Genomic DNA, 19,792 nt, shown 5'->3' with positions numbered 1-19,792 from the left:
TCGCCCCTCCTCCCCTCCCCTCCCCCCGGCCTTGCGCACGGGCCGCCCCTCCCCCCGCCTCCCCGGCCCCTCTCACGGTGCCAAGATGGCGGCGGCGGCGGGCGGCGGCGGTTGCCCGGGGCCTGGCTCCGCGCGGGGCCGCTTCCCTGGCCGGCCGCGGGGCTCCGGCGGGGGCGGGGGCCGCGGCGGCCGAGGCAACGGAGCCGAGAGAGTGCGGGTAGCCCTGCGGCGCGGCGGCGGCGCGGCGGGGCCGGGAGGAGCCGAGCCCGGGGAGGACACGGCCCTGCTCCGTCTGCTGGGTCTCCGCCGGGGCCTGCGCCGGCTCCGCCGCCTGTGGGCTGGGGCGCGCGCTCAGCGAGGCCGGGGCCGCGGCCGGGGCCGGGGCTGGGGCCCGAACCGAGGCATCATGCCGGAGGAAGAGAGCAGTGACGGGGAGTCCGAGGAGGAGGTGAGGCGGCCGGCGGCGGCTCCGGCGCCGGGCGGGGCGGAGGCCAGGGGCGTGCAGGGCTCCGGGTGGCTCCGAAGGGTGCTGTGGACGTGAGCGTGAAGGACGCGGGTGGCGTGGGCCTCTGGAGGGGCCCGAGGAGCCCTGGCCGCAGCTCGGCGCCTGGGCTCCCGCACGCCCCGCTGGTGCCCTGCGCTGGTCTCTGGCGGGCGCAGGGGCCGTAGGGCGTGCGTGCCCGCCCAGTGCTGGTTGACAGCAGCAGCGTGGCCTTGACTGGCCGAGGCTCCAGCCTCCTGGGCTCTCACCTGCAGGCTGCCTTCTTGGGCCTTAGAATCCGCGGCACTACCCTGGTTTCACCAGTGCCCCAGTTGCTCTTTGCTTCTAAGGTAGAGTGGTGGAGGCTTCTTGGGGCGCAGATGGAAGAGAGAACGAATGCCGACTCTGGAGTGAGTGCAGCTATGGTGTATTCCTCTCCGCCTCTTGGAAAAGGCAGGAGGGTGGATTATATTGCTTAGGAGAGCTAGTAGTCCTCAGAGGGCTCAGGATGGATTCTGATATGATAAACCATCTGCTCCACCCCACATCCCCCACACACTCCCCTTCCCGGGTAGGGAAGTCCTGAAAGGGTGTAAATGGAGGATCTACTTTGAGTTGAGTTGGAATTAGCCCTCACTGTAATGCCTATTGCTTAGCTTGAGGAGGCCCCTCCAGGCTTGTCTTCTGGGCCAGTGGACTACCGAGGGCTGTGCTGGTTCAAGGGTGCCTTGTGCCTTCCTTCCCCTGACCTTGCCTCAGTCCTGAGTGCGTTAGAAAACAAGCAGGAGTACGTTAAGGTGGACGCTGAGCGTTACACCTTTGGCACCTGAAAGGAACCCAGGTGGGACCAGGGCTTTGGCACTGACTGCTGTTTCTCCCCTTCGCCCCTGGTCCCCTAAATCAGGAGTTTCAGGGTTTTCATTCAGATGAAGATGTGGCCCCCAGTTCCCTGCGCTCTGCGCTCCGATCCCAGCGAGGTGAGTGATGGGGGAAACTCGACCTCTGTAGTGTTACGGGAAGGTTCTTGCCCTCGGTGCTGGCCCTTTGCTGGTCTGCTAGTCTCCACCAGTTACTAAGTGTGTCCTGTGCTGAGAGTCCAAGCTAGCCTGGGCTTTGGGGGGAAACAGACAAGGAAGGCTTAGTAGCCTGCCCTTTTGGGGTGCTTTCCGTAAGTCTACAGGGCCAGCTTGACCCGTCTTCCCACAACTGTTCTCCTTTTAGGTCGAGCCCCCCGGGGTCGGGGCCGCAAGCATAAGACGACCCCCCTTCCTCCTCCTCGCCTAGCAGATGTGGCTCCTGTCCCCCCAAAGGCCCCTGCTCGGAAACGGGGTGAGGAGGGCACAGAACGGATGGTGCAGGCACTGACAGAACTTCTCCGGCGGGCCCAGGCGCCCCCAGCCCCCCGGAGCCGGGCATGTGCGCCCTCCACTCCCCGCCGGTCTCGGGGAAGGCCCCCAGGACGGCCGGCAGGCCCCTGCCGGAAGAAGCAGCAAGCAGTAGTGGTAGCAGAGGCGGCCGTGACAATCCCTAAGCCTGAGCCTCCAGCTCCTGTGCTTCCAGCAAAGAACAGAACCGGCAGCTGGAAATGCAAGGAGGGGCCTGGTCCAGGGCCTGGAACCCCCAAACGTGGAGGGCAGCCTGGGAGAGGAGGCCGTGGAGGCAGGGGCAGAGGCCGAGGTGGACTTCCCCTTATGATCAAGTTTGTCTCGAAGGCCAAAAAATTGAAGATGGGACAATCGTCCCAGGGACTAGAATCAGGTCAGGGTCTTGGTCAACCTGGGGAAAGCCGGCAGGACGCCCCCCAAAGAAGAGACGCAGATGAGCAGGGAGGGACCCCTTGTTGGAAGAAGCAGGAGCAGAGACTGGAGGAGGGGGCAGAAGAGAAGGAAGAAAAAGAGGCCGAGGACAGACAAGAGGAAGAGGAGGAGATGAAGAGAGTTGTGGCTGAGGAACAAGTGATGCTAGCTAAGGAGACGGAGGAGGCAAAGCTGCCATCACCGCCCTTGACTCCGCCAGTCCCCTCACCGCCACCTCCTCTCCCACCTCCCTCAACACCTCCTCCACCTCCAGCATCGCCCCTGCCACCCCCTGCGTCTCCCCTGCCCCTGCCTTCCCCTCCCACACATACAACCCCAGAGAAGCAGGAAGAGTCCCCTCCTCTTGTGGCCCCTGCCTCATGCTCTAGGAAGAGGGGCAGGCCTCCCCTGACTCCTAGCCAGCGGGCAGAGCGGGAGGCTGCTCGCTCAGGGCCAGAGGGTACCATTTCTCCCCCTTCAAACTCCAGCACCACCCCAGGAGGCTCTCTGGAAGACAGTCCTACTGTGGCCCCCAAAAGTACCACCTTCTTGAAGAACATACGGCAGTTTATCATGCCTGTGGTGAGTGCCCGCTCCTCCCGTGTTATCAAGACACCACGGCGATTTATGGACGAAGACCCTCCCAAGCCTCTGAAGGTGGAGGCTTCCATTGTCCGGCCTCCTGCTGCGACCTCCCCACTTGCTCCCCAGGAGCCAGTCCCGGTCCCCTCTCCACCTCGTGTCCCAACTCCCCCCTCTACCCCAGTCCCACTCCCTGAGAAGAGACGGTCTATCCTAAGGGAGCCCACATTTCGCTGGACCTCACTAACCCGGGAGCTGCCGCCGCCTCCACCTGCTCCGCCACCACCCACCCCTGCCACTCCCACCCGGAGGCCCCTGCTCCTTCGGGCCCCTCAGTTTACTCCAAGTGAAGCCCACCTGAAGATCTATGAATCGGTGCTGACTCCCCCCCCTCCTCCTGGGGCTGCTGAAGCCCCAGAGCCAGAGCTGCCTCCTGCTGACGACTCCCCGGCTGAGTCTGAGCCTAGGGCAGTGGGGCGGACCAACCACCTCAGTTTGCCTCGGTTTGTCCCGGTGGTCACCACTCCTGTTAAGGTTGAGGTGCCCCCGCAAGGAGCTCCAGCTCTGAGTAATGGGCAGCCACTTCAGGCTCAGCTCCAACAGTCCCCGCCGGCCTTGCAGACCCAGCTCCTGCCCCAGGCACTACCAACACAGCAACCACAAGTACAGCCACAGGTGCAGCCACAGCCACCACCTCTATCACCGCAACATACGCCACCACTGGAAAAGGCCCGGGTTGCAAGTCTGAGTCCCCTGCCACTTTCTGGGGTGGAGGAGAAAATGTTTAGCCTTCTTAAGAGAGCTAAGGTGCAGCTCTTCAAGATCGACCAGCAGCAGCAGCAGCAGAAGGTGGCAGCATCAGGGCCGGTGAGTGTGGGGCGGCAGTCTGCAGCCGGCTGGGCTCCCTAAGCAGTGGCCAGCAGGGCCACCCGGACCATGGTCCCCTTCATCTCGACCTGCTACTGCCCCGTCCCATCCCCTCCCTCTCCTGTTCCCCTGTTCACTCCGGTCTTCACTCTGCAGCCTCTGACCCTGCTGTTTCCCCTCCCAGCCAAGCCCTGCAGTACAAATGGAGGAGGCTATGGGGACTGCCAAGCAGACCCCAGACCGAGGCAGTGTCAGGTCTGAAGATGAATCCACGGAGGCAAAGAGAGAGCGAGCCTCGGTATGCAGTGAGAGGAGGGTCTTCTGAAGAAGGCTAGCTGCAGGACTAGAGGGAGCCATTTCCCACACCTCTTCCTGGTTTTTCCTCTCCCAGGGCCCTGAGTCACCAGTACAAGGCCCCCGAATCAAACATGTCTGCCGTCATGCTGCTGTGGCCTTGGGTCAGGCTCGGGCCATGGTGCCTGAAGATGTGCCCCGCCTCAGTGCTCTCCCTCTCCGGGATCGGCAGGACCTTGCCACGGAGGGTAGGGGACTTGCCTGGGGGGAGGCTTGACCACAGGCAAGAGCACCCAGGAGTCTAGTAGAGGGGTTGGGTGGGGCTGAGGGGAAGCGGGTTGTGGTGCTGCTGGGTCTGGGCAAACCTGGTTAGTCAGGTCCCCTGGAGCCTGTCAGTGTGGGAGAGCAGGAATGTGGTAGGGACCTAGTGCCCTTGTGGCTCTACACCCCCCCCCCCCCCCCCCCGTCTGCTACATAGACACGTCATCAGCGTCGGAGACCGAGAGCGTCCCATCCCGATCCCAGCGGGAAAAAGTGGAATCTGCAGGGCCTGTGGGAGATGCAGAGCCTCCAGGGTCTGCAGGGGCCCTGGCCCACACACCGCGGCGGCCACTGCCGTCCCACCATGGCAAGAAGATGAGAATGGCTCGCTGCGGGCACTGTCGGGGTTGCCTGCGTGTGCAGGACTGTGGCTCTTGTGTCAACTGCTTGGATAAACCTAAGTTTGGGGGCCCCAACACTAAGAAGCAGTGCTGTGTGTAAGTAGCGGTGTGGAGCCTCCCGTCCCACCTGGGCTTGTCCATCACCTGAGCCTCTCGTCCCAGCCCCTCCTTGCCCAGCCAGAGCAGCGGGATTGGCATCCTTGTGGAGAGCTTCCTCTCTTCCCCCAGACCACCAGTCCCCTACCCTGGTGACGTGCTGCTCCCCTCCCCAGATACCGGAAGTGTGACAAGATAGAGGCTCGGAAGATGGAGCGGCTGGCCAAGAAAGGTAGCGAGGCTTGAAGAGCCTCTCTTAGGTGTGGCAGAGGGCACGTTTTCTTTGCTTTCCGCCCAGCCTTTGCGTTTGACATATGTCCTTCTCTGCCAAAGCTCGCACCTCTCCTGCGTTCCTTCTTTTGTGCTGTGCTTTTCGGCTTTCCTTTGTCCTGGTGCCCATGTCCCCTGTTCCCACAGGCCGGACAATAGTGAAGACGCTGCTGCCCTGGGATTCCGATGAGTCTCCTGAGGCCTCCCCTGGTCCTCCAGGCTCACGCCGGGGGACGGGAGCTGGGGGGACCCGGGAGGAGGTGGGGGCCACTCCCGGGCCCGAGGAGCAGGACTCCCTCCTACTGCAGCGCAAGTCAGCCCGGCGCTGCGTCAAACAGCGGCCCTCCTATGATGTCTTCGAGGACTCAGATGACTCAGAGCCCGGGGGTCCCCCTGCTCCAAGACGCCGAACCCCCAGAGAACATGGTATGTTCTCAGTTACGCAGTTTGTCTCATGCCTCTATTCCTGTGGCCATTCTTGGGGTGCAATCCAGGATCCTCTGTGTCTTTTTTTTTTTTTTTTTTTTTCTTAGAAGGGACAGGGCTCCTCAGTCTGTCCAAGATGGCAGCGGGAAACAAAGGAGGAAATAGTTGTAGGGGAAAACACACACATACACACACACACACATACGATTGGTGTAAGACACTCACTGAGGGTCTTCCTTCCGAGCCATGGCTGGGGGAAGCCTTGGGGATGTGGTGCAGAGGGTGCAGCGCCCAGCGCGGAGAGGGTCAGCTGCCGTGTGTCCTGCCTAGAGCTGCCAGTGCTGGAGCCCGAGGAGCAGAGCCGGCCCCGCAGACCCACCCTGCAGCCCGTGCTGCAGCTCAAGGCCCGAAGGCGCCTGGACAAGGTCAGCACGGCCCGCTCCGAGAACCCCAAGCCCTGTGTGAGGCATGGCTCCTGCTCTCCAGGAGCTACCTGGCAAGTCAGGGTGATGGGCACACCTGAGTGTCGTGGTGTGTCCTCACCAGAGGACAGGTCCTGAGGGATGATGCAGGCCTTGCCTTTCTGGAAAGCAAAGTGGGATCTGGGCAAAAGGCAGGGTCTGGCAGGTTGGGGGAGGCCGTGAGGAGAGGACTCTGCAGAGGGTGGGGCTGGGGGAGGCCAGTGAGGAGGGGAGTCTGCAGGGGTGGGGTTGGCATCTTTTGACACCCCGTGTCCCTCCTTAGGATTCTTTAGCCCCAGGCCCCTTTGCCTCTTTTCCTAATGGCTGGGCTGGAAAGCAGAAGTCTCCTGACGGTGTGCACCGCGTCCGCGTGGATTTTAAGGTACGGGCTTGAGGCTAGTCATAGAGCCTGTGGTGGGAGACACGCGTAGATTGTGTCGAGAGTAAGCAGAGCTTTCAGCGTGGATCTGACTTGTGTCCCTGGCTGCTTCCCAATCTTGTGTCCTCTCTTCCCCCAGGAGGATTGTGACCTAGAGAACGTGTGGCTTATGGGTGGTCTCAGTGTGCTGACTTCTGTGCCAGGGGGGCCACCCATGGTGTGCCTGCTGTGTGCTAGCAAAGGCCTCCACGAGGTGAGTGCTTTGCCTTTCCCTAACAGTGCGGTCCTGGTCTAGGTCTCCCCTCGTCCTCCTGGCCCTGCCCTACCTCTCAGCCAGGTGTCATCATCCCCTGCACAGCCTCACACAGCCTCTCGTTTCCTTACTCCTAGTTGGTCTTTTGCCAAGTGTGCTGTGATCCTTTTCATCCCTTCTGTCTGGAGGAGGCTGAACGGCCCCTGCCTCAGCATCGTGACACCTGGTGCTGCCGGCGCTGCAAGTTCTGCCATGTCTGTGGGCGCAAAGGCCGAGGGTCCAAGGTGGGCACTGGCAGCCATGGGCAGGCAGAGGCCTGGGGCGCGGTGAGTTTGTGCTCTGTATCTTACGCTGCTCTCTCCTCCACTTTCCTCCAGCACCTCCTGGAATGTGAGCGCTGTCGCCATGCTTATCACCCAGCCTGCCTGGGGCCCAGCTACCCAACCCGAGCCACACGGAGACGGCGCCACTGGGTGAGACATGAGCCCACGCCTTGGTCCAGCGTTCTGCGTGTGCCACCCTTAGGCTTCACCAGGGCCAGGGCTCTCATAAGACGTCAGGGCTGGGCAGACTCTGGGGACGTGACCGGCGGCGTTCGTCTGTCCGGTATACGTGCAGGCGCTGTAGATACAGAGCTAGATTTGAGGAGCTCAGGGTCCAGTGTTTCCAGCCTCACAGGGCCCTGTGCTGCCCTGCGTCCGCTCCTCCCTTTGTCTCTCCTTTCGTGCGTCTTCCTGTCATTTGTTGTGCTGCTCCTTCTTCTTCTGTCCCCTTCTCCCCGTCCCTGACATCTCACCCGCCACTGCTGCAGCCGACGTGCGGCTCCCTCCTAACATCACCCTGCTCCCCCAGATCTGTTCAGCCTGTGTGCGCTGTAAGAGCTGTGGGGCGACGCCAGGCAAGAACTGGGATGTGGAGTGGTCTGGAGACTACAGCCTCTGCCCCAGGTGCACCGAGCTCTATGAGAAAGGTGGGACCTGGCAGGAGAGCGGGCTCGGGGCGGGTGGGGTGGGGTGGGTCAGGCTCTGGACTAGGGTGTCACTCACTTGTGGCCTCCAGCACCAAAAGAAGATTCTAGTAGCTTTCTGCCTTTCAGCTGCAGAGCTTTTCCTTGATTCAGTACCATCCAACCAAAGTACTGTGTACAGACAGTGAGCACAGAGGGCCAGCCACCCTGGGAGTAGTGGGGTACAGGGCTCGGGACCCCTCTTGAAGAACCCCTGGTCTGCACTGGGAAGCTTAAAGACGAGCACACTCTTCATTTGTTCATCCAGTCCATTTAGCAGCGCGTTTTTTTCTTCTGAAAGGTGTTGGGGCTGCAGAGCGAGGACTAAAGGGTGTAGTGGAGGCAGCTTACGTAGCTTTCGGAAGGTGCGCACGGCCTCTGCACAGGAAGGAGACTGGTCCTGGCTACCCTGACGTTTGCCCCTCGCTTCTTCCCCAGGGAACTACTGCCCCATCTGCACACGCTGCTACGAGGACAACGACTATGAGAGCAAGATGATGCAGTGTGCACAGTGTGACCACTGGGTGCATGCCAAGTGTGAGGGGCTCTCAGGTGAGGAGAGGACAGGCTCAGCCCTTGGGGGGCCCATCCTCGCCACAGGACGTAGGATGACAGGTGTGCTGACTGTCCTCGGGTCTAGAAGCTCCTGGGAGCCCTCACATGTCCCCATCCATTGTCTCCTTTGTCACTGGCTGTCGTAGATGAAGATTATGAGATCCTCTCTGGGCTGCCAGACTCGGTGCTGTACACGTGTGGGCCGTGTGCTGGGGCGACACAGCCCCGCTGGCGAGAGGCCCTGAGCGGAGCTCTGCAGGGAGGCCTGCGCCAGGTGCTTCAGGGCTTGCTCAGCGCCAAAGTGGCAGGCCCGCTGCTGCTGTGCACCCAGGTCTGCAGGGCCCCAGAGGCAGGGTGGGCGGGGTGGGCTCAGCCCCAGCCTTTCTGACTTCCCCCATCCGCAGTGTGGGCAGGACGGGAAGCAGCTCCACCCAGGACCCTGTGACTTGCAGGCTGTGGGGCAGCGCTTTGAGGAAGGCCACTACAAGTCTGTGGTGAGCAGGACATGGGAGGAACAGGTGGCTGCCGTGCGCAGAGTGGGCTGCAGTTGACGTTTGGAGTTAGGGCCCCCACACTTAAGAAACTCCCTTACAGCACAGCTTCATGGAAGACGTAGTGGCCATCCTGACAAGGCATTCAGAAGAAGGAGAGACCCCAGAGCGCCGCGCGGGAAGCCAGACGAAAGGGCTCCTGCTGAAGGTGAGGGCTGGGGTGATGCAGGAGGAGGGCCTGGGTGAGGAGGGCCTGGGTGAGGAGGGCCTGGGTGGTGGCAGGGGAAGGGGGGCCCCTGCAGACCCCGCCCCACTATTCTTCTCATCCTGTCAACCTGCTTCCCAGCTGCTAGAGTCTGCGTTCTGCTGGTTCGACGCCCATGACCCTAAGTACTGGCGACGGAGCACCCGGCTGCCGAAGTGAGCAGGGCTGAGTAGCTGGGGGGACCGAGGGGTGAGGTGGAAAGCCAGGGCTCCTGGGACTCCAGGATACGGAGCAAGGTTCAGGGCAAGGCTAGAGAGGGTGGTGGAGCTGGCGTGGGCTCGCCTCCTTCTTCCTTGTGTACAGTTGGTTCTCTCTCTCTGTCTCTACCTCTGAAGGTGTCTGGAAAGCCTGTGCTTGGGGTGTTAGGCAGGCACTGACGGCCCGGGTGGTCAGAGTGGTGACATGGAGGCTGGAGAGGTGGTGGGAGACTAAATAGAGAAGAGTGGAGGGACCAGAGACAGAGTCCTGGAAGGGAGGGTGTCCAAGCTGAGGCTGAGTGTCCCAGCAGCACGAAGAACACTGCATTTAAGTGACAGAGAGGAGCTTGGCTTATTTGGGGGCATGTATTGATATGGGAAAGGAAGAAAGGAGTCATGGCGTGCTGAGGCTGACATAACGGGTGGGCTCCGGTTGACTTGCCTTTGCTGAGCCGATCAGATGCTAACCCTGTCTCCACAGTGGAGTCCTCCCCAATGCCGTGTTGCCCCCATCCTTGGACCATGTCTATGCTCAGTGGAGACAGCAGGAATCAGAGGCTCCAGAATCTGGGCAGCCTCCAGGGGATCCTTCAGCAGGTACCAGGAAGCAGGGACCGGCACGTGATGGGCGGGCCGTGCTCTAGATCCTGGCGCCTGGATTTACCTTCCCACATCCCTTGCAGCTTTCCAGAGCAAGGACCCAGCTGCCTTCTCACACCTGGATGACCCTCGGCAGTGTGCACTCTGTCTCAAGTATGGGGATGCTGACTCCAAGGTAACGGCTACTCTGCAGAGCTCCAGGCTGTGCAGCCTGGCCCTTGGAACTCCCTTCTCATGCCACTCCTCTTCTGCCCACAGGAGGCGGGCCGGCTCCTGTACATTGGGCAGAATGAGTGGACACATGTCAACTGTGCCATCTGGTCAGCCGAGGTGTTTGAGGAGAACGACGGCTCCCTCAAGAATGTCCACGCTGCTGTCGCACGAGGGAGGCAGATGGTAAGGGCCTGCCCAGAGAGGTGGGCGCGCGTCCCCGGGGGTCCCTCGCTGTGGGGCAGCCCTAACCATTTGTTCTTCCCTCGCTGTGGGGCAGCCCTAACCCTGTGTTCCATGGTGACCCCTGGGACATGTCCTTCCGTTCCACTGCTGGTCCCCACTACGCTGCTTGTGGTGCTGGGACTTGAAGTCGGGGGCCTTACAAGTGTGCTAGGCCAGGGTTCTGTCAGTGAGCAATTATTATATTCTGTCTTTTTTTTTTTTTTTTTTTTTTTTGGAGACATGGTCTGATGAGCCCCAGCTGGCCTGGCACTCACATGTAGCCCAGGTCTTCCTGCTTCTGCTTCCCCAGTGCTGGACTGCAGCTGTGTGTCTGTGTCCATCTTCCTTGCTGCCCATTTGGTTGTCTCAGGATGCTGGCACTGATGATTGGCTGCACTTTTTCTCCAGCTAGATCGAGGCCTGTATCCCAAGAGATGGAATTTAGATGCCCTGTTGGTGGTACCTTTGTAGGACGCCTGCCATACGGTGTCCTCTTTCTCTCACTAGGCAGTCTCCTTGACCCAGTGAAGTCAGCTTCAGAACCCTTTCTCAGCCAGGGGTGGTGGCACACGCCTTTACCCCAGCACTCGGGAGCCGGAGGCAGGCTGATGTCAGTGAGTTCAAGGCCAGCCTGGTCTATCAAGCAAGTTCCAGGACAGCCAGGGCTGTTATACAGAGAGACCCTGCCTTAAGAAAGAAAGAGTCCTTCCTCGCTGTGTGCTCCTTGGTGGAGTCCTGGAGAAGCCCCTCCCCTTGGCAGCAGCTGTTGTGATGACTAGTGTGAGGAAGGTGGCAGGTACCAGTCAGTCAGGGCTGCGTGCTTTCTGCAGGCCTCACTTGATGTTTCTGAGGTCGTTTGAGTGTGCATCAACTGGCCCTGGGCACAGCTCTGGAAGAGGTTTTCCTTCCTTCCTGGGCTGTGAAAGGTGCTAGCCCACCCAGGGCCTGCGTGGCAGGGTTGCCAGTGATGCTGAACCCTGTGGTTTCGCCTCAGCAGTGCTTCCTCCCACAGCGCTGTGAGCTCTGCCTGAAGCCTGGAGCCACAGTTGGCTGCTGCCTGTCCTCCTGTCTCAGCAACTTCCACTTCATGTGTGCCCGGGCCAGCTACTGCATCTTCCAGGATGACAAGAAGGTTTTCTGCCAGAAACACACAGACCTCCTAGATGGCAAGGTGGGCCAGGGTGTTGGCAGTCGGCTGCCCCACACACCCTGCCATTCTGCCAACCCAGCAACCCTCATTTGCTTCCTGCCTCCTAGGAGATCGTAACCCCTGATGGCTTTGATGTTCTTCGGCGAGTCTATGTGGACTTTGAGGGCATTAACTTCAAGCGGAAGTTCCTGACTGGACTTGAGCCGGATGTCATCAATGTGCTCATTGGTAAGCAGCTTGCTGTCCTGCATACTACTGCTGACCTCACCTGGCCCTGCACTGCCTGACCCCTCCTTTGTACCACAGGCTCCATCAGAATCAACTCCCTGGGCACGCTGTCTGATCTCTCAGACTGTGAGGGCCGGCTCTTCCCCATTGGCTACCAGTGAGTACTGGAGGGCTGGCGCGGGAGGACCCCAGGGCTGGCGAAGGGAGCACTGCGGGCTAGACGTTGGTTCCTGGTTCCCTGATCCTCTCTGTCCCATGCGTCTGCTCCAGGTGCTCCCGCCTGTACTGGAGCACAGTGGACGCCCGGAGGCGCTGCTGGTATCGGTGCCGAATCCTCGAGTATCGACCTTGGGGGCCGAGGGAGGAGCCAGTCCACCTGGAGGCAGCAGAAGAGAACCAGACCATTGTGCACAGCCCCACCCCTTCTTCAGGTAGCACCCCTTCTCCAAGTGGGCACCTCACAGCGCTGTTAGCCTACCTCTGTCCCTCCTTGCCTTGAGAAACGTTAGTGGGGGACACTTACTCTTTGATGTCTTGTAATGACAGAGGCAACAGTGTTGTCTTTGAAGCGTTGGAGCGTAGCACAGGTGCTGTGCTCAGCACTCCACAGGCCCTGGTGGACAGCCCCAGGGAGCAGGATACGCACACCTGGCTTCCTGCGGGCTGTGGGCTCTTGCAGCATCTGATTGATTTGTTACGGACGCAGACAAGGGGTGGTTTATCTTTACGGTAACACTGGTAAAATCAAGATTTGAGCCTAGATGTGCCTGTTTCTCTGGCTGTGTGTACATGGGCCTACAGAAGCCAGAGGTGTCAGACCCTCTAGAGCTGGAGTGGCTGTGAGCCACGTGACATGGAAGAGTAGCAAATGCCCTTACCTAGTGAATCATGGCTCCAGACTTGAAGGGTCATGTGTTTGGGAGGTTTTGATACAGAGCGTCCACCTGCCCTGTTCTTGCCTTTTTCAGAGCCCCCCAATCATGATGAGCCCCCAGATACAGAGTCCCTGATCTCTGGAGATCCTGCACACCACTCACCTGTTCAGAATCTGGACCCCCCACTTCGTACAGAGTCAAGCAATGGCCCTCCTCCCACCCCCCGATCCTTCTCAGGGGCTCGGATCAAAGTGCCCAACTACTCACCATCTCGGAGGCCCTTAGGGGGCGTCTCCTTCGGTCCCCTGCCCTCCCCAGGTAAGCAGACGGGTGGTGGTGGCTGGTGCACGCCTCTAATCCCAGCACTCATGACACAGGCAGGCAGATGGGGCAGATCTCTGAGTTCGAGGCCAGCCTGGTCTACAGAGTGAGTTCCAGGACAGCCAAGGCAGCACAGAGAAACCCTGTGTCAAACAACAAGAAATGGGTAGACGTGGGAAATCTGGAGCTGCTGGTGCTGATGCTGACCGTCTCCCCTCACAGGAAGTCCGTCTTCTCTGACCCACCACATCCCCACCGTGGGAGACTCGGACTTTCCGGCTCCCCCTAGGCGATCTCGACGTCCCAGCCCCCTTGCCACCAGGCCACCACCATCCCGGCGGACCTCCTCTCCTCTCAGAACTTCTCCTCAGCTCAGGGTGCCCCTGTCTACCTCAGTCACAGCCCTCACACCTACCTCAGGGGAGCTGGCTCCCCCTGACCTGGCCCCATCCCTGCTGCCACCCCCTGAAGACCTGGGCCCGGACTTTGAAGACATGGAGGTGGTGTCAGGACTGAGTGCTGCTGACTTGGACTTCGCAGCCAGCCTGCTGGGGACTGAGCCCTTCCAGGAAGAGATTGTGGCTGCTGGGGCGGTGGGGGGCAGCCAGGGAGGCCCAGGGGACAGCTCAGAGGAGGAGGCTAGCCCTACCACTCACTATGTCCACTTCCCTGTGACGGTGGTGTCTGGCCCTGCCCTGGCCCCCAGCTCCCTCACTGGAGTGCCCCGAATTGAGCAACTGGACGGAGTGGACGATGGCACAGACAGTGAGGCTGAGGCTGTCCAGCAGCCCCGGGGGCAGGGGACTCCTCCTTCAGGGCCAGGAGTAGCCCGAGGTGGGGTCCTCGGAGCGGCAGGGGACAGAGCCCGACCTCCTGAAGACCTGCCTTCAGAAATTGTGGATTTTGTGTTGAAGAACCTCGGGGGCCCTGGGGAGGGGGCTGCTGGCCCTCGAGAGGACCCTCTCCCCTCAGCACCTCCCTTGGCTAATGGCAGCCAGCCCCCACAAGGCCTGCCTGCTGGCCCAGCTGACCCCACCCGGACATTTGCCTGGCTCCCTGGGGCTCCAGGGGTCCGGGTGTTGAGTCTGGGTCCCGCTCCAGAACCCCCTAAACCTGCCACATCCAAGATCATCCTTGTCAACAAGCTGGGGCAAGTATTTGTGAAGATGGCTGGGGAGGGTGACCCTGTCACACCCCCAGTAAAGCAGCCAACCCTGCCCCCTGTCATTCCCCCAACAGCCCCCACCTCCTGGACTCTGCCCCCAGGACCCCTGCTCAGTGTGTTACCAGTCGTAGGGGTAGGAGTGGTCCGGCCTGCCCCACCCCCACCTCCACCCCCACTAACACTGGTGTTCAGCAGTGGGCCCCCCAGCCCCCCACGCCAGGCCATCCGGGTCAAGAGGGTGTCCACCTTCTCTGGCCGATCCCCTCCAGCTCCTCCTCCAAACAAAGCTCCCCGGCTGGATGAGGATGGAGAGTCCTCGGAAGATACCCACCATGTGCCAGGGGTCAGCGGCAGTGGGTAAGTGTGGGTCTCGGGCTGGCGTGGCAGGGTAGACAGGAGAAGGAAGGCACTGTGGGCCTTCTGTGCTTTGTTCCAGGTTCAGCCGCGTGCGGATGAAAACGCCTACAGTACGTGGAGTTCTGGACCTGAACAGTCCTGTGGAACACCCTGAGGAGGAGAGCCCTGGGTGAGTGACCACGTCCCCTCCTGGAGGCCCTGGACGCCCCCTCCCAGTAATTTCTACCTCTTGACAGCTCTTTCTCCACAGGCCCCCCCAGGACCGGTGCCCTTTGCTTCCACTTCCTGAAGGTCCTTCCCGGGCCCTGGATGGCCCCTCAGACCTGCTCTTTGAGTCCCAGTGGCATCACTGTTCAGGTAGAGACCAGCTTTTCCCTTCACTGCCTCCTCGTGCTTGGCCTGGTACTGACTGGTTCACTCATGAACTCAGTGCACACCAGGGACTGACACCAGAAAACAAAACAACCAACACACACACTCAGTGGCCATGAGCCTAAAGTGAGCTGCTAGAGTTATTAAACAGTTAGGGATCTCCTGGCCCTGTGACAGATGCAGAAGTGGTATTAGAAGTCAGGGTTAGAAGCTGGAGAGACGCCTCAGAGGTTAAGAGCACTGTCTGTTCCTCCAAGGGTCCTGAGTTCAGTTCCCAGCAACCACACGGTGGCTCCCAGCCATCTATAGTGAGACCTGGCGCCCTCTGCTGGCCTGCAGGTGCACATGCAGGCAGAGCACTGTGTACATAATCAATAAATCTTAAAAAAAAAAAAAAAGGTCAGGTTTAGTGATGTATGTGTGTAACCGAGCCCGATTCTATTTGGACTCAGGAATAACGATCGGCGAGTTAGTGCCTTAAAGCCAAGAAGTCAGGGGCAGCACCCAGGGAGGGTGGATCCTAGAACCCAAGAGACGGGCAGACACAGTAGGGACGTAGGCCTGTTCCCGAGGCCTGGAATGCAGTGGCCAGCAGCTCACCTGCCACGCTGAGCCACCAGACAGGCCTGTGAGTCCTGGGTCTGCAGAGTGCGTGGCAGGTGGCATGAGGCGCAGAGGATGTGGGCGATAGTGGTTGGTGAGACTGGCCCAGAAGGTGAGCTAAGGATCAAGAGGAAGGAGGGCAGCAGTTCAAAGAGATTGAAGCTGTGAGGGCTGCAGCCTCAACGCTGAGGGGAGGACAGTGGTCAGCTCTGAGCACGCGGCTCCTGGGGTGGGAGAAAGGCCCTGCAGGTGTACCTACTGCAGGTTGGCTCACGGGTTTGTCTGCTAGACTGACTGGAAGTGAGGTTCTCTGATGGCCTCTGCGGTCACTCCGTGGAGCAACTGAGGAATTTGGCAGGGAAGCTGCGGCCATAGTGATCTGGTCCTACTCAGGTGTTTGGGTTCTCAGCACAGAGAGGGAGGCTGTGAGCGCCATTAGAGCCAGGTGCACCAAGGCCGCTTAGCTGAGAGGCCTCGACCTGGCATTAGGGGGTGGTGGTGGTGGTCGTGGCGGGCACCCCTCTGCTCTTGGGGCCTCAGCTCGGCTACATAGGCACTGTGAGGAAGAGTGCTGTGTCCAGGGAGCAGCCCTGGGCCTGGCAACCGCCTCACCTTTGTAGTGGGCCAGGCCTGTCTCAGTAGGGCTGGAGGCCTGGGCAAGGCTGTGGTGATTGATTGGGCATGTGGGCCTTGTTCCTCCTGTGTCATATTTCACTCCTGCTTTTGTGCCACACCCTTGCCCTAGCACCGTGGTCAGCCTTGGCGTCCACTGGGGATCCGGGCAGCAGCGTTTGCTCTCTCGACCCTGGCTTGACGTTCTTCCTTCCCTGGCTTACAGGACCCTACATTTCCCTCTCACCTCGGTCATGCCTCATTCCAGCCGTCAGGCTCTGTGGCCCAGGCCTAGTCCCTGTACTCCAGAGCCTGCTTTCTGCTGTTGTGCCATCTCCACTTTCAGGTTGCAGGGGGATGCTCTCTGAGACAGCTCATAGTCAGCATATCCCAGATAGCCCCTGACTCTCACCCCAAAGTGTTCCGTGCCCTCATGACGGTTGGCAGCCGTCTGACCTCATGTTCCCTGACCCTTTGCTTTGTCACAGTTAATGTCGGCTGCTACGTCAGGAGTCCTGCTGATTTGTCTTTACAGTGTGTGACTCCTGAAGGGGCCGCACATCCCTGATCCCAGCTCCTGAGTCAGGAGGTCAAGGCTAACCTGGACAATGTAGTGAGACCCTGTCTAGACAAAACTAACTAAATGCGGACAATCCAAGAAGTCCCTAAAATAGTTTATAACAGTGGTTCTCAACCTTCTAGTGCTGTGGCCTTTTAATAGTTCCTCATGTTGTGGTGACCTCCAACCATAAAATTACTTTATTGCTGCTTCATAACTAATTTTGCTATTTTATGTACCATAATGTAAATATGTGACGTTGCCGTCCCAGGGGTCACAATCTGCAGGTTGAAAACTACTGCTTTATAATATTATGAGTGCACTTGAATGTGTGTATCTTACGCCTATACATTTTAACATCTATAAGAATTTACAGCCGGGCGGTGGTGGCGCACGCCTTTAATCCCAGCACTCAGGAGGCAGAGGCAGAAGGATCACTGTGAGTTCAAGGCCAGCCTGGTCTACAAAGCGAGTCCAGGACAGCCAAGGCTACACAGAGAAGAAACCCTATCCCTCTGCCCCCAAAATACTGTATTTTGAGCTGGGGGTGTAAATTGGTAATAAAGTGTTTACCTAGCACATTTCAAGGCTCTGTAGAGTGTGCCAGGGACAGAATAATTGTTGGCTGTCAGTGAGCCTGCAGAGCCCAGGCCTTCATGCTTCTGTGCTCTATGGTGGAGAAGTTTTTCCAGGCCCCTTAGAACAACCAAAGCAGGGGCTGGAGAGATGGCTCAGCGGTTAAGAGCACTGTCTGCTCTTCCAAAGGTCCCAAGTTCAATTCCCAGCAACCACATGGTGCCTCACAACCATCTGTAATGAGATCTGGTGCCTTCTTGTGGCAGGCAGGTGTATGTCAGGCAGAGCACTGTAAACACAATAAATCTTAAAACAAACAAACAAACAAAAAACCCCAACCAAACCAATAGCACAGGACTCACAGGTGACTGAAGCAGGAGGAGGCCATCTGTCCTGTGTGTGTCTGTGCTACAGGGTGGGGAGAGATGGATAGGTGGGTGTGTGGCCCTGGCTGTCCTGACTCACTGTGTAGACGAGGCTGGCCTCAAACCCGCAGAGAGTGCTGGGATTCCAGGTGTGTGCTACTAGCTTGGCAGCTGTGGCTTTTGAGTCTAGGAAGGTGATCTTTTCCTGCTCTTATTCTCCCCATGGAAGCAGGCGAGGCCTCCAGCTCTGAAGAAGAGCCTCCATCCCCAGAGGACAAAGAAAACCAGGTTCCGAGACGAGCTGGTCCACACCTGCGCTTTGAGATCAGCAGTGACGATGGCTTCAGTGTGGAGGCCGAGAGCTTGGAGGGTGAGCTGAGGGCTGCAGTGGCAGAGGGGGGGCATTGTTCATATCCCGTCCTGACTTCTCCGCCCCCTCATTCCAGGGGCTTGGAGAACTCTGATTGAGAAGGTACAAGAGGCTCGAGGGCACGCACGGCTCAGGCACCTGTCCTTTAGTGGTAAGAGGTATTCCCCAGGAATGCTGGGAGCAAGGGCACAGTGGGCCTAGTGTGATTGCTCTGCCCTCCCCTTCTGTTACCAGGGATGAGTGGAGCGCGGCTCCTGGGCATCCACCATGATGCTGTCATCTTCCTGGCAGAGCAGCTGCCCGGGGCTCAGCGCTGCCAGCACTATAAGTTCCGCTACCACCAGCAGGGCGAGGGCCAGGAGGAGCCGCCTCTGAACCCCCACGGGGCTGCCCGTGCTGAGGTCTATCTCCGGTCAGTGGTTGGGGAGCCCTGGGGTGGGAAAGATTGAGACCGAGACACTGGGCTCCTGGAAGAGTGGACCCCACCCATCTCTCGTTTTGCTGTCTTCACATCTGTAGTCCTTGGAGATACTAGCCCAGATCAGAGAATGGCTAGGCAGCATCTCTCTGAAGGAAGGGCCGTGACCCTCCTACCTTCCTCCCTCTGCAGGAAGTGTACCTTTGACATGTTCAACTTCCTGGCCTCCCAGCACCGGGTGCTTCCTGAGGGGGCCCCCTGTGAGGAAGAGGAAGATGAGGTCCAGCTTCGGTCCACCAGGTACGCAGAGCAGGGTGGGCACTGGGTCTGCTCCCAGAGGGTCCCAAAGAGGATACCTGGGTGTCCCTGGGTACCAGCTTACGTGGTGTTGCTGTCCCTGCCAGACGGGCCACCAGCCTGGAGCTTCCTATGGCCATGCGCTTTCGCCATCTCAAAAAGACATCCAAAGAGGCCGTGGGTGTCTACAGGTTAGTGGGGTTGGGGGGATGATGGGGAGCTGCCTGGTGTCTCCCTCCCCCCCAATCCCCTGAGTTCCCGTGGCCTGTTCTGCCCTGCAGATCAGCTATCCACGGTCGAGGCCTGTTTTGTAAACGCAACATCGATGCTGGTGAGATGGTTATTGAGTACTCCGGCATTGTCATTCGCTCTGTGCTGACTGACAAGAGAGAGAAGTTCTATGATGGGAAGGTAGGTGCTCCAGGGTGTGAGTGGGTGCGGGCTGAGGGGGGAGTGGGTGTGGGCTGCTGATCCCTTCGTCCCGTCCCTGCAGGGTATTGGGTGCTACATGTTCCGCATGGATGACTTTGATGTGGTGGATGCCACCATGCACGGCAACGCTGCCCGCTTCATCAACCACTCGTGTGAGCCCAACTGCTTCTCTCGTGTCATCCACGTGGAAGGCCAGAAGCACATTGTCATCTTTGCCCTGCGCCGTATCCTGCGAGGGGAGGAGCTCACCTATGACTATAAGTTCCCCATCGAGGATGCCAGCAACAAGCTGCCCTGCAACTGTGGCGCCAAGCGCTGCCGTCGCTTCCTTAACTGAGGCCGTCATGTGCCCTCTGACATCTCACCCTGGCCTGTGGCTCCCTAGTCTGTCTCTCTCCTCCCCTCCCGTTCACGGTGGATGTGGCATGCAGTGGGGCAGGGGTCTTGCCTCCACCCCTCCAGCCCACCCAGCCATTGCCTCTCCTGTCCTGGGGACCCAGGGTGTAAATACTGTACAAAGGTTTCTAAATCCCTTCTTTTCTATGCACTTTTTTATTTAAGAAGGTGGGGTCCCCGGTGGGAATCCCCCCCACAATAAAGTCTGTCAATGTTTGGAGAGGTAGTCTTTTCATGATTTTATTATTGTGGTTGTGTGTGCATGCATACTGGTGTGCACGTGCTGTGTCATGTGCACAGAGATCAGAGGACAGTTTCAGGAGTTGGGTCCAGGCATCTAATTCAGGTTGCCCACTGAGCCGTCTTGCCAGGCCCTGCTTCCCTCATTTGTATGTTGCTGCAGGCAAGTGAAAGGTCCCACTTTCCACGGCCATTTAACCAAGGAAGCCACAGTGGTTAGTGAGGCCACAGTCCAGGTGGGGGGTGGGGCTAGGAATGTGACTTGGTTGAGAGAGTACTTGCATGTCATGTATGCGTTCCACAGCGCACCAACTGTCAAGGTGATGTACACTTGCAGAGT

At 59.3% G+C, this 19,792-nt stretch overlaps 1 protein-coding gene across 2 annotated transcripts; it reads left to right on the top strand.

The window, feature by feature from the left end:
* Positions 1-85: 85 nt before the first annotated feature.
* Positions 86-19,506, top strand: Kmt2b (lysine methyltransferase 2B). Of its 2 annotated transcripts, none has more exons than XM_051162776.1 (37): positions 86-448; positions 1,386-1,458; positions 1,703-3,726; positions 3,911-4,024; positions 4,118-4,268; positions 4,499-4,778; positions 4,955-5,010; positions 5,196-5,474; positions 5,805-5,899; positions 6,219-6,317; positions 6,454-6,567; positions 6,705-6,851; positions 6,945-7,040; positions 7,420-7,537; positions 8,012-8,125; positions 8,275-8,459; positions 8,533-8,622; positions 8,723-8,827; positions 8,966-9,039; positions 9,563-9,678; positions 9,765-9,856; positions 9,940-10,077; positions 11,129-11,287; positions 11,374-11,494; positions 11,573-11,651; positions 11,765-11,925; positions 12,463-12,687; positions 12,913-14,212; positions 14,292-14,381; positions 14,463-14,569; positions 17,532-17,669; positions 17,746-17,820; positions 17,904-18,081; positions 18,280-18,387; positions 18,492-18,575; positions 18,666-18,795; positions 18,878-19,506. In XM_051162776.1, the coding sequence occupies exons 1-37, from the start codon at positions 86-88 to the stop codon at positions 19,151-19,153; spliced, it is 8,154 nt and encodes a 2,717-aa protein (XP_051018733.1). In that variant the 3' UTR covers positions 19,154-19,506. The 2 variants fall into 2 exon arrangements, with proteins under 2 accessions (XP_051018733.1, XP_051018732.1); XM_051162775.1 differs by having other exon boundaries at positions 17,529-17,669.
* The last annotated feature ends 286 nt before the right edge of the window (positions 19,507-19,792 follow it).

The sequence above is a fragment of the Acomys russatus genome, chromosome 19, assembly GCF_903995435.1.
Source record: "Acomys russatus chromosome 19, mAcoRus1.1, whole genome shotgun sequence".
NCBI lineage: Eukaryota > Metazoa > Chordata > Mammalia > Rodentia > Muridae > Acomys > Acomys russatus.
This window is presented reverse-complemented; position numbering and strand designations above follow the sequence as displayed.